This window comes from Phoenix dactylifera, unplaced genomic scaffold (assembly GCF_009389715.1).
Source record: "Phoenix dactylifera cultivar Barhee BC4 unplaced genomic scaffold, palm_55x_up_171113_PBpolish2nd_filt_p 000371F, whole genome shotgun sequence".
Classification (NCBI taxonomy): domain Eukaryota; kingdom Viridiplantae; phylum Streptophyta; class Magnoliopsida; order Arecales; family Arecaceae; genus Phoenix; species Phoenix dactylifera.
Window position 1 is genome coordinate 452,147 of NW_024067823.1, and position 20,452 is coordinate 472,598.

Sequence of the window (20,452 nt, forward strand, 5' to 3'; positions counted from 1 at the left end):
CATCTAAAGGACAACCGTTGTAGCATATGATATAAATTATATACTAAAATTAAATACTATTTTAGGCCTTAGGTTGAAAGCTAATGTCAGAAACTATCCCAGTAATATTTTGCACCATCTTCCATCTAGATTCATTACAATTTTGTGCTTCCCGTAGACGATAAAACTGGCTCAAGGCAAAACTATCAGGGCCATATTGGCATGAGTAGGAATTTGCTGTTGTCACGCCCCGAATTCGGTTCATGACACGGCCGTGTTATCGCCAAGTTAAGCATACAATAACACGCAGCCACTTTAAAACTTCAAATTGTAAACAACTATATTCATGAAAGTCATTAAATGTTCATGTATTAAAATGCATACAAAGCTTCTAAAAACAATATCTACATTTAATATTCGTCTTTCCCATAACCCTGGAGCATGTTACGCTCCTTGTTCCTAGCATCTCCTATTCATCTGTAAGAACATAAATAAATGGATATGAGCTATAAAGCTCAGTAAGTAACAATGTATAATCTTATCAGATCAAGCATAATATTTTTCATACTAGTGCATTATTTTAAGAAACTAACGATTGTAATAAAGAAAGCATTTTCTATAATCAAACCAGATATAAACCTTTTGTCTTTATTCACTGCTTTGAAATCCGTACTTATCATTATTCTTGCTTTGAAATCCGTACTCATCATTAATCATGCTTTAAAATTTGTGCTGTTATTATTCATGCTTTGAAATCTGTACTCATCATTAATCATGCTTTAAAATTTGTGCTGTTATTATTCATGCTTTGAAATCTGTGCTTGTAATAAAGTAAACATTTCAAATAATCCAACCAGTCATAAAACTATGCATGTCCATTCATGCAACTTCATAAATATGATTATGCATCATAAAATTTTTGCCATTATTCTATACTTTGAAATTCATACTCTCAGATGGTAGTGTAGCTATGGCCGCTCTTATTCCCACGGCAAGGCCTTTACCACTGCAGGGTCATCTTCCAGTTACTATTACCCACTGGCGGGGGTCGTAAAGCCAAGTTACTTTTACCCACTGGCGGGGGTCATATGCCTAGTTACTGTTACCCACTGGCGGGGGTCATACATAGCAATCTGAGAGTTCTTAAAACATATCATGCTTTTCATAAATCTTTTCTCATAGATACCTTGGAAAGTGAATAATGGCATCATGCTAAATCAAACTCATGATCATGCTGAAAACTTTATTTTTTTCCATGCATCTTTCTACATCATCATAATCATGTGTACATAATATAATAATAATAATAATGATGGATGCTATGTATCCAAAATCATGTAATCATTTGCTAACACATGCTTGATCTTAATTTTGTGAAAACATAACTAATCATATACAATTTCATAATCAAGTAATCACAAGTATTTGATAAAACATAAGATTATATCAGGTACTTTTTCCACAATTCTTATACATAATTTCAATTGCATAAATAATACTTTTTCATCTTATAAAACGTGATACATGATCCATAATAAGATTAAGACAGGTTACTTACCTAATTTGCCCATCAAATGCCAATTCTTCAATACCTAACAAGATCATTAAATTACATGTCACTTGCACATTTAATTTCTATTTATTTATAATCTTAAAGTCATTTACAGCCCATTCATAGGACTCAATTTCATTTTCGGGTCCATAGCCTAGTTAAATTTCTAGTTCAGGCCCATGGCGCAATTCAATTTCTGGTTCTGGTCTAATTTACTTCCTAGTTCGGGTTTGATTTAATTTCTGGCTCAGGTCTGGGCCCATTTGCATTCAGGCCCGATGTTTAATTGGGTTCTGAATAAGGCCCTTGGCCTGATTTACTTACTGGGCCCACTTGTATTCAGGCCCAATTAGTTTTGGTTTTAAGAACATTGGGCTCGGACCAGGGTCCAGCCCGGCTTCAGGCTTCTAAATCCAAATCTATTTAAAGCCCACCCCGGAATTAGGCCCATTGCGGCCCACCACATTTTATTTTATTTTATTTTTCTACTTTTCTTTTCCTTCTTTTCTTCTCTTTCTCTTTTTCTTTCTTTTTCTTCTCTTCTCCTTTCCCGAAGCTTCTTCTCTTTCCTTCTTCCTTCCGTCTTCTTTCTTTCCCGAGCTCCTCCCCCTCCTCTTCTCCCATGAACTAAGAGGCGAGCTCGGAAGGGGCGCTCGGGAGGAGCCGGGTCCGAGGTCGACGGTGCCGGTGGCCGGCCAACGCCGCCCGCGGCTCAGCCTGTAGCGGCCGATCCCCCCCTTCTTCATCATCCTTCTTCTCTTGAGAAGGGAGGAGGGCGTCTCCCCCTCACGGAAGAGGTCGACTGCGACCGGCGGCGCCCGCGGCCGAACCCCTGGCCGCGCCCGCGGCGGCCGGCCCCTCTCTGTTCCTTGGTGAAAATGGGGTGTCGAGACCACCCTCTCGAAAGGAAGGGGCCTCCGGCCCGCCGCAGTTCCGACCGAGGGCCGATGGAGCCTGCAGTTGGAGCCGAGGGCTCCCCCCTCGTTCCCACTGGGATAGGGGAAATAAACCCACGGCCGTGGCCATCGATGCGGCCACGGCAGCGGCCGAGCTCGCTGCGACCAAAGGAGAGGAGGAAGAGCCTCCGGCCGTCGACGGCTGCGGCTGAGTATGCCAGGTAAACTCTTCCCCTTCCTTCCCTCTTCTTCTTCTTCTTCTTCTTATTCTTATTCTTCCTATTCTTTTTCTTTTGTTTTCATTCTTTCCCTTTTCCTGTTTTTGATCTCTTCTATTTCGTTCTCTGTCTTGTTGTTTCATTATTAAGCTAGATCTACTTGCATGTTACAATGGAAGAAGAAGTCAGGGACTTACCTAGTTCCAGGACAACTATGTGATGTTCCCTCCGGCGGCTCGGATCCCTACTCCGATGATATTGCTCCTGCTTCAATTCCTTGTAGCAGAAAAAGAGGGGAATGAGAAGAAATGAGAGGGTGATGGAGTTCCTCTGTGAATGATCTATAAGCCTTAATAGCCCTCAGCTGGAAGAGGAGAGTGGCGGTGATCGTGGCTGTCAGGCGGTTGTAACCGTCTCAGCTGGCGATCACCGCCTCTAGGTCTCCAGATGGGCCAGCCATGTTGGGCTTGGCCCATTAGCTCACTGTATGTGGGCTGGTCCTCACAGCTGTGGTACTTAAAAAACATCACTGAAGCGTATACTCGGTGAGATTTAAAATGCATTTTGATATGCAATACACAGCAATTTCAGCAAGATCATATAAAATTTATAGGAGTTATGACAAGATTTCAGGTCAGCGAGAACAAAGAGAACACTACAATGAGAAGAGCCATCTTACGGATTCTTTATAGCTGGGCGATAGGCCACTAGAAGCTAATGCTTCCTGGCTTGTTAATTTATCAGGACACATGCATGCTGAATTCATTGTCCATGTGGCGGTGTGCTTGAGTACATCCCCAAGTCAGTTGCATCCTGCAATCACGAGTTCACCAAAAGGCAACAGCATTTTAGACTTGATTTCACAAATCAACGAGAAGAAGATTGCTAATAAAATTCATGCTCCGTAGAAAGGGTTTGTCATTGTAGCATGATAGAATGGTTTTGTGATTTTGGAAGACGTTGCGTGCCTTAATTCCTCTAGGGAGCATTTATTATGGGATAATGACCATGCTTGGTTGCACCACAGTAATTCTATATGGCAATGATCCTAAATCATTCCTACTTTTCAAATTACCATCCAACCCGATGATAGAAAACCCGTCCGTGAGATCCGATATCTAAAATCATCCTGGGGAGTGATCTTGGATAATGTGCTATGCAATAGTGCTACAAGATAATTGAAAACATTTTAATGTCATATTACACATAGATTTTATTGCATATTAACTATCGTTGATAAGTGATTGGTGCATTGCATTGCACATGCATGTTACTAGTAAAAATGGAACGGGAATCCGCATTCTCTCATTATTGTTAAGAGTATGGTTGGCTTGTAGTCAATAACAAAATGACCACCTCCCCTGCAGCCAAGAACTCATCTACAAATTCAGCGTGGGCTGGGTGTGCGACGTAGTCAATTAACTATGCCTTCCATGATGCGAAGGTTGATTCAACACATGGGTGCCCTTTTATTTGCATTCAAAAATGACAGTGCAACATCAAACGAATGGAAAACAAAAGGGAGTCTAATTTTTGCACCACCGGTTACGAGTGAGAGTGGTGGTAGCCTTCCACGTGAGGAAACTCTCTTCGCATGCAAGGATAAGGTTGGTACATCTGAGACCCCACATTCTGCAGTAGTAGGAGTCTCATGTACTAGGACACCATTTTTTTATACACAAATTTGATCCAGATGATAGGCAAATGTTCTAGATATTTTTAGTGCAAAGGAGGCTAAAATGAAGATGGTGGATGCTGGTAAAAAGGATAAGGGTTTCATATTAACCCAACCTAGGAGCAATGGATTTGATAGATGTTGCTAATTGCGGTATTATTCTACTTGACCAAACCAAATGCTTGTCTTGAATTGAGGAGCCACTCTTAACTCCAAATAAAGAAATACATTCAGGTACTGATCATATTAGAAGCTTGCTTGGCAAGAGCATGAGTGGCAGATCAAAATATGCTATTCAATTTAATTTACGAAGATTTAGGAAGGAGGCTCCAGCAGCCTGAAATTATGTATGTGACCAATGCAGTGAGGTGAATGAAATATGTTCCCTAACAAAAGCTTACAAATAGCATTTGTGTCCCTCCAAATCTTCTCTCGCGGCTCCATTTACTTCTAATGTTACAAAGCCCTATGAAAGCACAAAAATATGCTTGTCGAGCAAACATGATGAAAATGGCAATAAGCTGCTTAGTGTTGGTTTGTGCTAGCCAACAAGGAGAATCTAAAGAAAATCTCAGTCTCTACATTTTGGGAAAGTCAACAAGAAACAACCCTCCAAGTTCTCTACAAACACTCTGCAAACCAGCACCCCTACATTCAGCAACAACGAATCCAGGAAAGGTGTTGCATCATATTTGAGTGTCGAGTATGTGATCCATGTCTCAGTACCAATTTTCCCACAAATTGTTACAAAATTAGGATTTTCCTTCTTAGATTCATTGTCTTGTATCAAGAATTTTAAATCAGTTAGTTTTAGGCTAATATGGTTAAGAGCCGAGGCTGCGCTCTGGCCAGTGGCAGCCCATTTACTGCCAGCAGTACTTAAAACATCGAATAGGCCACCAAGCACCCTCTCAAGATGGTAATCCCCAACCCATTCAAAAAGAATCATGAACCTAATCCGAACAGGATCATTCGGCTTGGTTTATGTAGGTGTTTTTTTTTATTAGGTTTGGTTTTGATTTAGGTCAAACTTGAACCAAAAAAAAAAAAAAAGTTCAATTTTCGTTTGAATTTTTAGAAAACCAATTCAAACCGCCCCAACCCGCCTAACTCGACCCATGTGTATATATACAAATATATATCTTCAAAACGACCTAACCTGATCTAACTTGACCCATATATGTCTATATACATAAACATCAATTTTTTATTTTTTTAATTTTTTTATTTAAAAAAGAATATCAACCTGATAAACCGAGCTGAACCGAATTTTTGGATTGATTCAAGTGGTTTTTGTAGACAGTCAGCTCAGTTTTTGTTTCGATTTTAGCAAACCAGACGATTTAATAACTTGAAACCAAACTCAATTATGTTTGTTCAAAAAAATTCATGATTTATGATATTTTTTACCTTCTTTTCTGCATCTTTTTTTTTTCTTGGCGCAAAGCTTATGAGACAACGTTTTAGGTATGCCAAATAATTGAAAAGATATAAAAATAGTATTTTTAGGTATTTAATATCTGGTTACAACCCGAAGCCCGACAGATACCTGATTTTTTTTGGTCTAATATTGTGTTTGAGGAAAGTGTTTTAACTGGACTTAGGTTTGGGTATATGAATATATTAGTCTACAGGTAATATAGCCAATTAACTAGCGCCAAGTAGCAAGATACACGCACTTCCCGAGTCCACTGATGACACGTGGCATCACAAGGACCTCTAGAAGCGAGAGCAAATTCTAGCTTGGAACCCTAAGACGGACATGCACCATCAATTTCACCTCCGTCATGATCTCAGTAGCAGTCGATCGCCGCGGACCTTCCCGAGATTCACTAAGTTCCAGCAGAACAAATTAAACCCGCACTCCCATGATAAATAACCAACATTAGCACTAATGGCCCCATAAAAAAAATCATTCAAATCTGAACCATTAAAAAGATCGGCTCGGAAGATAGGCGAATAAGATAGGGCATCTGCTGCTAAGCCACATCCGATTATTGTTAAAAGAATGTTGTACTTTTCTTCTTTTTTTTTGGGTTAAAATGGCGATTCATTTTTACTAAATCAAAATGAAGTACATCCTGCCAAGTCAAAAGAAAGTAAACAAAGCAACAAATGGAGAATACCAGCTAGACTCGTCCAGATGACGTCCCCAGCGTGACGAGCCACATATGAGGCGATCCAGTCCGCAGCTCTGTTCATCTCACGATACACATGATCAATCTGAACAGCTAGTATCTTCTTAATCAGTTTGCAGGTATCTCGAATCAATGGGTGGCCATCACCATATGTGTTCCGTGAAATGAATATAACGGCTGATTTGGGTCACCTTTGAATTTAGCATACTTCTGTTCCTCAGTCGCTATATAACTTTTCTTTTTATGATTCCAGCTAGCGGCCGATGTAAATAATAATAATAATAATAATAAAAAAGAAGAAAAAGAAAAAAGTTCGGCTCTCCCGGAGCTTCCAGAACCACACTTCTACCTTACCCTCCTCTGCCAGCTCAATCTAGCAGCCCTTCTACGCTAGGGGAATCCGGAAGGGCCTCCAAACTCTAGCTCCTTCCACCGCATCGTCCCCGCTCTATCCTTCTCTGGAACTTTCCAACGTGCTCAGTCACCGTTAGATCCCATCAATGACACACGTGTACGACTGGAATCTCATTGTCTATTGGTTAAAAATTATATCAGTGTGTCCTTTTTAGTAATTTAGGTTTCTCCGGGGCCCCGTTCCTCGATTATTTATTCAGGGCCAGTTCCTCGTTCTCTTCGCGTCGAAAGAGCGACCGAGAAACATCCTCGAACGATTTCTCTGCTTCTCCGGCTCTCCACCTCCCCAGTCTCTCCCTTTTCGTCTCTTTCAGTCTCTCGCGATGGCGCCCGAGATCGAAGGAAGGGCGACAACATCCGTGGCGAAGGCGGTCATGCATCTCCCACGGCGGGCGTACGTGACGTTCCTCGCCGGCGCCGGCGACTACGTGAAGGGCGCGGTCGGCCTGGCCAAGGGGTTGAGGAAGGTGGGATCCGCGTACCCGCTGGTGGTGGCGGTTCTCCCCGACGTGCCGGAGGACCACCGCCGGTTACTGGAGTCGCAAGGGTGCATTGTGCGGGAGATCGAACCAATCTACCCACCGGAGAACCAGACCAAGTTCGCCATGGCGTACTACGTCATCAACTACTCCAAGCTCCGGATCTGGGAGGTAAGCTTGTATTTTCCCCATCCAACGCCGTTAACTAACTGTCATAGCTTTTTCATCGGACTACCCGTATGAAATCTTTGTGCGTGTTTTCACAAACTGATTTCGAAGCGGGCACGAAATGGTCTGCCTGTGTCTGGAAATTTCTATACGAGTAGAAAAATCCACGGCTCAGTTTTTCTTTCCAGCCACAAAAATACCCTCGATGCATTGGAATAATTACGTAGATCGTGATTTATGCGCTGATAAAGTTAATCAGCTGCCGAAGGTATTTTCGTAATTTCATAGATCTTTAGACTACGACAACCAGTATTCTAGGATTATACGGTACGCTTAACCGCGGAGTGGTATAAGGTTATCAAAGTATTAAATCCTGACCGATGGATTGGATTTGTGATGATGGCAGTTCGTAGAGTACAGCAAGATGGTGTACCTGGACGCAGACATCCAGGTGTACGAGAATATCGACGAGCTGTTCGACCTCCCCGACGGGTACTTCTATGCGGTGATGGACTGCTTCTGCGAGCGGACGTGGAGCCACACCGCGCAGTACCGGGTGGGCTACTGCCAGCAGTGCCCGGAAAGGGCACCGTGGCCGGCCGACGAGCTCGGCCCGCCGCCTTCCCTTTACTTCAACGCCGGCATGTTCGTGTTCGAGCCTGGCATCGCCACCGCCGACGCCCTCCTCGCCACCCTCAAGGTCACGGAGCCCGCACCCTTCGCCGAGCAGGTAATGGAACAGTAAATATCCCCAAGTTCCAGGCTACTGTTGTCATTTGAGAAGTGCATTCTAATATGTTTATGGGTGGTTCTATATACAACCCCCCCCCCCCCCCCCTATTGCTAAGGACACCCCCCAAAAACCAAAAAAAAAATACCCAAACTAACCTTTAGTGTAATTACCATATTGCCCTTGAAATTTTCTCATACACCCCCCCTTCCTCCTCCTCTGTTTCGTTTTGAAAAGAAAAAAAAAAACACCCCTCAAACCCCCCTTAAACCCCTCGATCCATTTACATCGTTTAGGCGATCTTTGAAGGAGATTTAAGCTCCATTCGAAGCATGGACAAGCAACTAGTGATTTGGGACGAAGAATCGGCCGCAAAGGTACGTGTTCCCCCTTGTTTCGAATTTTTTTTTTTTTCACGGTTCGTGCTCCGTTCGGCACTGGATCGCCGAACAAAAGGCTTCTGTTCGGCTGAACAGTGCCGAACAGAAGCCTTCTGTTCGGCAACACTCAACCGAACAGATCTGTTCGGCTGCACAGGCTTCTGTTCGGCAACACTCAACCGAACAGATCTGTTCGGCTGCACAGTGCCGAACAGAAGGCTTCTGTCCGGCACTGTTCAGCCGAACAGAAGCCTTTTGTTCGGTGATCCAGTGCCGAACGGAGCACGAACCGTGAAAAAAAAAAATTTCGGGAGAAGCCGGCGAGGTGGTCGGAGATCGGGAGAATGCCGGCGACGAGAGGGAGAAGGGGGAACGGGGGGGTTTTGGGCGTTGGCGAGGTGCTTTGGGCGGAACAGTTCAAAGGGAGACGGAGGGGGTTTGGCCGCCGGCGAGGTGCTTGAGGCGAGGTTTTTTGGGCGGAAGGGAGAAGCCGGCGGGTGTTTTGGAGGGGAAGAGCGGGGTGGGGGGGGGGGTTTGGGGGGTGTAGAGAGCAATTTAGGTGAGGGGGTGGGGAGGGTGGGGGGTAATTTAGGAATTTTTAATTTTTTAGGGGTGTCCTTAGCAAATGGGGGGGGGGGGGGGGTGTAGAGAGTATTTAATTTTTTTTAATTTTTGGGGGGTGTCCTGAGCAATGGGGGGGTGTATATAGAACCACCCTATGTTTATGGTATTTATTATTTTTTTGCAGGACTTTTTGAACATGTTCTTTAGGGATATTTACAAGCCTATCCCTCTTGTGTACAATTTGGTTCTGGCCATGCTGTGGAGGCACCCGGAGAACGTGGAGCTCGACAAGGTCAAGGTGGTCCATTACTGCGCAGCGGTACGTGATGGAATCATTCCCCACCGTCCATTTCATAGACATTGACACTAACGTTTCCTAACTAGAATTGGCATATTGATCAACGACGGGGATCGAAGCCATGGAGATACACGGGAAAAGAGGAGAACATGGATCGGGCTGACATCAAAGAGCTAGTTCGGCGGTGGTGGGACATCTACAACGACGAGTCCTTGGACTATAAGAGGCCCGCCACCGCCGCTGCTGCCGCCGTCGTGGACGGCGGCGCTGCGGCCGCCGGAGAGGCGGAGCGGCGGCCGTTCCTGGTGGCGCTGTCGGAGGCGGCCGCCGTCAAGTACATAAAGGCGCCGTCTGCCGCCTGATATATATTGGCCATTTAGAGACTTCTGGGGTTGGGGCACGTGGGTTGTACGTGCGGAAGGGAGAGAGTTGGGGATCGTTTCAAAATCTTGCGTTCTTATGGAAGAAGTGTGTAATTGTAAGCAGGAAGCTTCTCAGGGAATTTGAGATTTTGATGTAAATCTGCAGCAAAAAGAAAAAATCCTAAAATTAAGTGCCATTTGAGAAAAATCATTTCTCTAGTAGTATGCTCTTCTTTTTCTTCTTATTTTTGCTTTTCTTTTTTAATTTCTATCATGTGGCTATTCATTGATTTATCAAAGTGGTCATGGAAATAATGAGAACTCCACAAGCTTGTTACAAAATGGAGAATGGGCTGTTCAAACCAGTGCAGTTTTTATTCTTTTCCCAAAACAGAATGGTGAGAGAATTCATGACACATGGTATACAAGTGTGAAAAAAGGTGAGGGAAAAAAAGAGAAAAGATGGAGAGGGGAACCCAACTACCTTACAGTTGCTTGCCGTAGTATTAGGCATGCAGTTCCTTCAGATTTAAATAAAAAGTTTATTGCATGAATATTTTTTAAAAATTTAAATTTGTGTGAATACATTTTTAAAATTTATATTTATTTTTGTATCTTTATAAAATACTGTTTTTGCACAAATATTTATAATGATTGTTTTAACACCGTTCATAAAAATCATATTTATTTTAATTAAAAATAAAATAGAATTTAGAAATTATTTTTTTATCCTTCATTGCAATCGTTTTATAAATATTTCTTTTTACGCATCTATTCATTAAAAGTATTTTAATCATTTTAATTTGAAATCGTTAATTTTTTAACAACGTTGATGGTGTGGGCATATATACAAAAATAAGAATAAAAAAAAGATGGAATAGCAAAACAAGTCTTTTACGAGGGTATATATGCAAATATCAATTTGGAAGAGTATTCATACAAAATTCGATATTTAGAAGGATATTTAGAAGGATACAAACCAGGAGAGTATATTATCCACAAAGGGTGGTGTTAAACATCTAGGCTGGTCTGAAATTATAAGTCTCACCCAGTTTAATTTTAGCACCTCCAATTAAGTGGATTAGTGATCATTGAAATAACTCCGAGGGCCTATATTTAGCTAATTTTAGGGTTTGAGGCCCGAGCCCTACATATTACCTAGAGAAGAAATTTCACCCCTGTAAGAATTACCTGGTAAATTCTGAAGATAGGATTCAAGATTTGAACCAATTCACCCCACCATGACATGAGTGACTCCACAGACTGAGTGGGTATTTTTTCCATCTTCATTTAAGATCCGTTACGGAATGTAAGACTCGAGAAACTATTCGCATGAGAGAAATAGCTTAGATGTTCTGAACAGAGTATGCATTTATATAAATAAAAAAATCACACCTATGCCTAGTATGTGGATAAAGAGGGGGAAAGGAACTGCTATAAAACGCAAGCCAATTTCACCAAGAGTTCAGCATGTCAGTAACCTAGCCTCCATGAATGATGCAGTGCAAACTAAAAAACTGCAACGATACCAACAATTACTTACAAGAAATTAGTAGGCTTTTTTCTGCACATTCAACAAGAATTCAAGCTACATCTTGATTACCACCAGCTTTGATGAGGAGTTTGACATCAAGGCTTAAGTCCCAGCCTCCTCAAATCACCTTGTAGGATAGGGCCATTGGTGCCGTGGATAAAATAAAAAAATCTAACTTTGTAGTACAAGGGACTTGCCAAAAATTATGCCGTCTTTCTTTTTTTGGGGGGGTACAACAGCAGCTCATGCATGACGAATGTAAGTGCGGCCAAGAAAATCAAAAAAAAAGAGATCACACAACGGATCAGGCGTGGAAACGTTGTTCGCCCAAATAAAGCCGCCGAAGTGGTGAGCTATAAAGCAAGCAACCCAGTTTGCAGCGTTGTTCGCCTTCATCTAGACATGTGTGGCCTGATAACAAATTTGGCGTTGTGGTCTCTGATAACAAATTCCACACCTCCACTGCTCCCTCCCTCGCCAACACTACTGTCGAAATTCATCTTGAGAAAGCCAAGGGTTGGGGGCTCCAAAAAACAAGCATGGTCCTGGACACTGCAAGAACAAAATGGGAAGCCTAGATTACCCTAGCCGACCCAAGGGGCGATGCCTTAATAGTGCCAATAACCTTTGCCGCATGAAGTAGAATTCTGTCTGCCACCACCCTCGGATACGTGCTGTAGTTCTCGAAAATCCAAACATTCCTATCTAGCCAATAGTGGTAGACCAGATAGGCAGCAGTAATCCCATGCTCCTCAAGGTCGGGCCCCCACGAGGAAGCCTCCAAGAAACATAGAAAATCCTCAATTGAGGTCCACCCCTGTCGCTGGTCGGGGAAGGTTAAAGCGCACCCCCAAATCTGAGCGGCTTGCGGACACTCAATGAGACATAGAAGATAGACTCCTCTACCTCCGGGCAGACCACACAAACTAAGAAAATCCTTACTCTCCACTGAGCCAGCACACCTCTGGTAGGTAAGCATCCCCATACTACCTTCGAGACAAACAGGACCACACGGGGATGGATGCGCATCCTCCAAATCTAGCCCCCATCAATCTGCCGAGCCAACGTCCTTCGACCACCCCACATAGGTCTCGGGCTCTCACCACCGACCTCCTAGTCATACTCTAGACTTTTATCCACTGCCTCATCTACAGAAATCGGCAATGATAGGACCCACCTAGCAAGCTGCTCCCCAAACATCTGCCTAATGAGGTCCTCGTCCCACCTCTTTTCCTCCGAAATGAATAGATCGCATATTCTACATCCCTCCGGCCAGCTGTGGTCGATCAAGGTGGGATAATCACGTAGTGCCACCTTGGAAAGCCATCTATCCTCAAGGACGTTGATAGCCCGTCCATCCCTGATCTTCTATCTGATCGTCGGGATCACCACCGGGGCGCATGTGTAGATCTCTCTCTAAATGAGGAGCAACCTCGACCGATGTGGAAAACTATCGGATCGGCCGGATCCCCATACTTAACCCTCAACAGAGAGCCCCAGAGACTCTTCGACTCCAAAAGAAACCAAAATGCCAACCTGATCGCAAGGATCTTCCGACGCTCAATCAAAGAATGGACCCCTAGCCCACCACTGCTAGTCGGCTGACATATAGTCTCCCAGGCTAGTAAGTGAACACCAGTGTTGTCCCCACGCTGCCCCTAGATAAGCTTATGAACAGTCGCTCCATGCACTGCAGCGCTGCATGGGGCACCAAAGTGTTTGATAACAAATAAATATGGATCAAGCTTAGAACTGACCGTATCAGAGTGACTCTGCCCATCATAGATAGAGCGCCTGTCTGCCACCCCTCCAGTCTGCATCTGATGCCTATCTCTATAAAAGAAAAGCACTCCCCCCTACGGAGATGCCGGCCTGTGATCGGGATCTCAAGATATCTCAAGGCTCCCTCCTGCTCCCCAATCTTTAGGATTCCCATGATAGAAGCCTTCACACTTGGGTTGATCTTCGGGCTGAAGCAAATGGCTGACTTTACCAAGTTAACCTGGTGTCCGAACACCGCACAATATGCCCTCAGAATCCTCTGAATCACCAGAACCAATCGTCTCGTCGCACAAGCCAATAGCAAACAGTCATCAGCAAATAGCAAATGTGAGATCTGAGCCGAACCTGCCTCCGGTCTGTATGCCTCCACCTCCTGCATCACTGAGGCATGCTGAAGTGCTCTTGAGAAGGAATCTATGCAGATGATGAATAGAAGCGGTGATAGGGGCATCCCTACCTCAGCCCTATTGATGACCCGGAGAACTGCAAGGGGGAGCCGTTGACCAGTATGGCAAAAGACAGGGTCTGAAAACACCCCTGAATACACCCCTAACTTCACCTAATCTGAAGCATGTGAAAGCCAAAACCCTCCAAGGAGTGAGTCACGAAGTCTCACATCATCCTATCGTAGGCTCTCTCCATATCGAGCTTGACACCCATCAGACATCTGCGCCCTGGCTCCCTCTGAAGATTAGACATTAACTCGTGAGTAATGAGCATGTTGTCGGAGATGGATTACCCCCTAACAAAGGCCCCCAGCTCAGGGCAGATGAGTTTAGGTAGGATGCCCCTCATCCTCTAGACCAGAATCTTTGCCATAACCTTATACCAGGTGGTACACAAGCTGATCAATCAAAAGTAGCTCGGCTCCACTGGATTCTGTCTCTTCGAAATTAGGGTGATGATGGTCTGCTTCCATTCATCGAGCATCGTCGCAGACGAAAAGAACTACTGGACATCAATCGTCACCTCCAGCCTAATAATATGATAGTACCTTCTGAAGAAAACTGGAGAAAAAGGTATCAGACCCGTCTCATTGCTGAGTTACGCCCCGTTCGATGCGACGTTCGCAGCGGAATTCGAACGGGACGTCGTTCATCGCATGAACGCGCCTCGGATCGTAGAATTCAAAAAATTTTCTGGATCCAAATCCAGAAGATCTTTGAATTCATTAGGGAGGGGAGATTAGGATTTGAGGAAGGTTGATTAAGATTCATGAAACTGAAACTAAAATCAGAAGAAATTAATTTGAAGATCTCATTTTCAAAAATTCTGCAGGTGAAGAACACCGCAGTCTGATGATCTATCTAGGTTCCTGTTTGAGCCACACAATTGTCCGGCCTCTACAAGTATCTATACGAGGATCTAATCATCTGAGATAGGGTCTTACCGGAGTGCTAGCTCCTTGCAAAAACCTCTCATGACTATCATATAGATTAGAAGATAAAAATCTGCAATATACCTCCTTAAAGAAGAACCCTTTCTTCTTCAACCTTGCTCGCGATGGAGGAAGAGGAAGGAGGAACCTTGCACGTGGATCTTCCTTACCTTGCTACCGTGGAAGAAGAGGAGGATGAAGACCCCTTGCTGCCGTGGAGAAGGAGAAAGAAAGAAGAGGAGGGTTGGAGAGGAAGAGAAGAGAATTAATTCATAACTTCTCCCTTGCTACCCTTTTATAGATTGGGTTTAGGGCTCCTCCTAATCTTATTAGGAGTATGGGACTATAACCCACCCTTGGATTAATGCCAAGTGTCCAATCCTTGTGCTCATAGATGCATGACATGTGTCTATATAATCAATTGATTAATTTTCTAATCATATTAGGATTCCTAATCTCATTAGAAGAATTAATTGATTTGGGAGCATGCATCCTACAACGCCATGGGGACTTTAAAGTCCGCATAGTGGGAACATGACTTAAGTCATATTCATCCTACAACGACATGTGGTCTTTAAAATCCGCACAAACCTTGGTTTAATCAAATTGACCCAATCATGAATCCAAATTAATTTGGGTCGAACCCAATTTGATTTGGCTCATTAAATCAGCCCAATTGCAATCAATTCCACTTAATTCTTCTTCCATTAACTCACTAACACTTAGTGGGTTAATTCAATCACCAATCATATTGATGATTGATTTCTATTATGATTCCAAATCACAATTATGATAGTCTGACTAATTAAATCCTCTATGTATGTGACCCCGTAGGTTCTATTCTAACTGGTAGTGAGAAATATTGAGATCTCCATCTCAATATCACTAAAACTCCTTTCAGTGGACTGAAACGATTTCAGTTCTACTCTTAGGGTTCACTGATCACCAAGTGAATGCCTTCGAGTCTCACAATCCACTAGTGACACCTAGCAGTATGTGGTGGCAACCCAGCAGAATGGAATATCTGAATCTCTTGGTGCAGTTAGCGTATGATACAGTCCCTCTATCATGGATCCCGACGTGACGGAGGTTATGGATATCTCGTCAAACCCTATCGTCCGTCATATGTCAAATTTATACGACTTTCAGTTCGAGATATGAAAAACTTTTTTTTCAAAATATCTAGCCAGAAATTTATCGAACTCAGTCTCATAAATTACATAGGATCACTCCTAATCTATCAAGGTCGATAGATCCCATCTAGATGCAACCCTATTCCAAAATGAACCTACTTCAGCCAATTCGCACTACAAGGACCCGAATGACTAGGGCCCAAGTTCACATGCTCGTCAAACTACAGCAACCTCATAGTGAATAGCTGAGGCATCGCAGGTCAAAGGACCAGTCATACAACTGCAGCATAAGTAGTCACTGACGAGTGGATAGACATCCATGTAACTACTATCTTTGGTCATGCTAAGTACTTTGTTTTCTAACAAGTACTTGCATAATCACTCCAGTGTCTCTACACCATGGACTCAAGACTCGTCCATCTAACTAAGTGATCTGTGCACTAATCTCAGCGGATCGATCACCGTCCCTCGTGATGTCCATCGATCAGGAGCATTTAGAAATTAATCCCTAATAACACATGCCTCAAATTCTCAACTCCTTGAAATTATATGTCATCATCTATTAATTTTTTGGACGATTCATGGACACATACAAACATGAATGAAAAATAAATTGCCCAATCTTATTTATTAATAAGTGTCAAATTACAAATTTATGCCCCAAATTACAAATATGCGTCAACCACGTTGGCTTCTAGGGCATACTTCTAATAATCTCCCACTTGCACTAAAGCCAATCAGACATATATTTAAGTCCCATTTTTTCAAGATGGACTTCTAATTTCTTCTGACTCAGCTGCTTAGTAAATGGATCCGCCACATTATCAGTGGAGTCTACTCTCTGCACCTCTACATATTTTTTTCGAGATAGTCGCGAATTAGATGAAATCGCCGCTCCATGTGCTTGGACTTCTAGTGAGACCTCGGCTCCTTAGCCAGTGCTATGGCTCCATTGTTGTCGCAGAAAAGGGTTATGGCATCTAATGACATGACTCCAAGCTCTTCGACAAACTTCTTGTACCAGAATGCTTCCTTCGCAGCATCCGATGCAGCAATGTACTCTGCTTCCATGGTAGAATCTGCAATAATCGGTTGCTTGAAACTCTTCCAATTTACCGATCCTCTATTGCATAAGAATATATATCCTGATGTAGACTTTCTATCATCAGGATCAATCATGAAGTCTGAATCAGTATATCCTTCTACCTTTAACTCTGTGCCTCCCCAAAAGACCAAAAACAGATCCTTAGTCCTTCTCAAGTACTTAAGGATATTTTTCACAGCTATCCAGTGATCCTCGCCTGGATTTGACTGATATCTGCTTGTGATATTCACAGCATGTGCTATATCAGGTCGAGTACATAGCATGGCATACATGAGGCTCCCTATTGCCGATGCATAAGGGATCCTACTCATGCGCTGAATCTCTTCAGATGTTTTGGGGTACATCTTTTTGGAGAGATTTATCCTATGCCTTAGGGGTAACAATCCCCTCTAAGAGTTTTCCATGCTGAACCTCTTCAGCACTTCCTCTATGTACATTTTCTGTGATAGGCCAAGCATCCTCTTAGATCTATCTCTATAGACCTTAATCCCCAAAATATAAGATGCTTCACCTATATCTTTCATGGAGAACTTCTTAGACAACTATAACTTGAACGATGTGAGCATGGGAATATCATTCCCAATTAGGAGTATATCATCCACGTACAATACGAGGAATACTGTAGCCCTCCCACTGACCTTTTTGTATACACATGGTTCCTCTTCGTTCTTGATAAAATTAAACGATTTGATCACATCATCGGAACGAGTGTTCCAACTCCGAGATGCTTGCCTTAGTCCATAAATGGATCTTTGCAGTTTGCAGACCTTGTGATCACCATCACTAAAAGTGAAACCCTGAGGTTGTTCCACATAGATATCTTCCTCAAGATATCCATTAAGAAAAGCAGTTTTTATATCCATCTGTCATATCACATAATCATGATAAGCTGCAATGGCAAGCAACGTTCGAATGGACTTCAGCATGGCTACCGGTGAAAAGGTATCTTGATAGTCAATGCGTTCACGCTGACTATAACCTTTTGCCACCAACCTTGCCTTATAGGTCTCTACCTTGCCATCCGAACCTATTTTTCTTTTGTAGATCCATTTACACCCGATAGGTACTATACCTTCAGGCGGATCTACTAAGGTCCATACTTGGTTGGAATGCATGGAGTCTATTTCTGACTTCATCGCATCCATCCATTTTTTGGAGTCGATGTCTAACATCACTTCATTGTAGGTCTTGGGATCATTACTATGATCTCTTTCTCCCATGAGGAACTCTTCCACTATTTTCTCTGTAAGCATACCTAAGTATCTTTCAGGAGGATGGGAGATCCTACTGGATCTACGAAGTGGACGAGGTTCTTCATGTATTGGCTCAATGTGAATAGGTTCACTAGGCTCAATTGCTCGTTGCTCTTCAGAGACTTTCTCTTCGAGCTCAATTTTTCTCCCACTGCCTCTATCAAGAATAAACTATTTTTCCAAGAAGATGGCATGTCAGCTCACAAATACTTTGTGATCTTCTGGGATGTAAAAATTGTATCCTAACGACTCTTTAGGATATCCAATGAAACGAGCAACAATTGTCCTAGACTCTAACTTGTCAGCCTGTTGTCGCTTGACTTGGGCTGGACATCCCCAAATCTTGAGATAACCAAGACTTGGTTTCTTACCATGCCATATCTCATACGGTATGGTAGGAACGGACTTAGAGGGAACTCTATTCAATATATAGATAGCTGTAAGTAGGGCATCTCCCCACAAGAATAAGGGTAAGTCAATGAAGCTCATCATGGACCTGACCATATCCAATAGAATCCGATTCCTCCTTTCTGACACTCCATTGAGTTGAGGTGTTCCAGGAGGTGTCCATTGTGAAACTATACCATTTTGTTTGAGATAATTGCGAAACTCTCCACTAAGGTATTCTCCTCCTCGATCTGATCGAAGAACCTTAATGAGTTTCCCTATCTATTTTTCTACTTCAAATCTGAATTCTTTGAACTTTTCAAATGCTTCAGATTTATGTCTCATAAGATAGACATAACCATACCGTGAGAAATCATCGGTAAAAGTAATAAAGTAGAAAAATTGACCCCTAACCTATACATCGAATGGGCCACACACATCAGTGTGTACTAGGGCAAGTATTTCAGTGGACCTCTCCCCATGTCCTACAAAGGGTAATTTGGTCATTTTTTCTTGAAAGCAGGATTCACAAATCAGATATGACTCAGAAGTCAATGAACTCAAAAGCCCATGTTTCTCCAATTTGTTAATTCTGTCTTCTCCTATATGACCAAGTCTGAGGTGCCATAAATACTTTTGATTTATTCCATCTTTAGATCTTTTTGATCCTATGGTACTCACTATATGCTCAAATACATTCACAGATACATCCATATGTAAGTGATAGAGACCGTCAATCATAAAACTACGTCCAAATAGTTTATTTCATAAATAAACAGAAACGTAGTCTTTATTGAAATTAAATTCATAATGTTCCTATGCTAGACAAGATACAGAAATCAGATTTCTGCTAACACCAGGTACAAAATAACAATCTCTAAGTATCAAACTAAATCCTGACGGTAAATGCAAAGGGAATGTGCCTACAGCAACAAAAGCAACTCTTGCTCCATTGCCAACTCTTATGGTTGCCGCACCTTCCATAAGCCTTCTACTTTCCTTTAGACCCTGCATGGTAATGCACAAGTGAACACTAAAACCAAAGTCTATAACCCAACTGGAAATAGAAAAAACTGTTAGATTAGTTTCAATAATGAGCATATTAGACATACCTTCAGAAGGCGTGTCATCCTTCTTGCTCTTTATGTTTCCCATGTAGATAGGACAATTTCTCTTCCAATGGCCATCTTCATTGCAATGGAAACATTTTTCTTTGGGTTCGGCCTTCTTCTTAGGAACTTCCTTCTTCGGCTTTTTCTCGGTCTTCTGCTTCTTCGCAGGCTTCTTCTTCTTCCCAGTAGACTTTCTCTTGGAAGTAGAAGCTAGCTCAGCAGCGAGAACTGTGCCCCTTGAACCTTTCAAGGCTCCCTCAGTTGTTACCAACATATTCAACAATTCAAGTTTGGTGCATTCAATTTTATTCATATGGTAGTTTACAATAAACTGCCCATATGAACATGGCAACGATTGTAGGATCAAATCCGTCTGCAAATCCTTGTGCATGGTCATGCCAAGCCTCTCAAGCTCCTCAAGATCCTTGATCATGGTCAAACCATGTTCATGGACGGACTGCCCATCGCGCATCTTGGCTTTGAAGAGCCGCTTGGACACTTCAAACCTCGTTGCGCGACTCTGTTCACCATACAACTCTTGTAGGTGATCAAGTATGTCCTTAGCAATCTTCATGCTCTCATGCTGGCATTGCAATTCGTTGGACATGGATGCCAAAATGTAGCACTAACCTTATTGTCGTCATCCAACCATTTTGCATACGTCTCACGCTGTTCATTGGTTGCACGGGTTGGTAACACCGGGAGTTCATGGTCAAGAACATAAGCTATCTTTTCGCAACTCAAGACAATCTTTAAGTTGCGGAGCCAATCTTTATAGTTTGGTCCGGTCAACCTATTGTTATCTAGAATTCGAACTATCGGATTGGAAGCCATTGACATCTGCAGAGAGTAAAGATTTTAATTAGAAATTTGTATTTGACATTAATTTATTTTAGGGACTTTTAAAACAAAATT

The 20,452-nt window shown here is 42.7% G+C and overlaps 1 protein-coding gene across 3 annotated transcripts; it reads left to right on the plus strand.

Moving 5' to 3' along the window:
• Nucleotides 1-7,085: 7,085 nt before the first annotated feature.
• LOC103715781 (galactinol synthase 2-like) lies at nucleotides 7,086-10,078 on the plus strand. Of its 3 annotated transcripts, none has more exons than XM_039118539.1 (4): nucleotides 7,086-7,522; nucleotides 7,926-8,249; nucleotides 9,378-9,512; nucleotides 9,578-10,078. In XM_039118539.1, exons 1-4 carry the CDS (start codon nucleotides 7,196-7,198, stop codon nucleotides 9,851-9,853), a joined length of 1,062 nt encoding a protein of 353 aa, XP_038974467.1. In that variant the 5' UTR covers nucleotides 7,086-7,195; the 3' UTR covers nucleotides 9,854-10,078. The 3 variants fall into 3 exon arrangements, with proteins under 3 accessions (XP_038974467.1, XP_008801762.2, XP_038974469.1); XM_008803540.3 differs by having other exon boundaries at nucleotides 9,602-10,078; XM_039118541.1 differs by having other exon boundaries at nucleotides 9,611-10,078.
• Nucleotides 10,079-20,452: the final 10,374 nt, after the last annotated feature.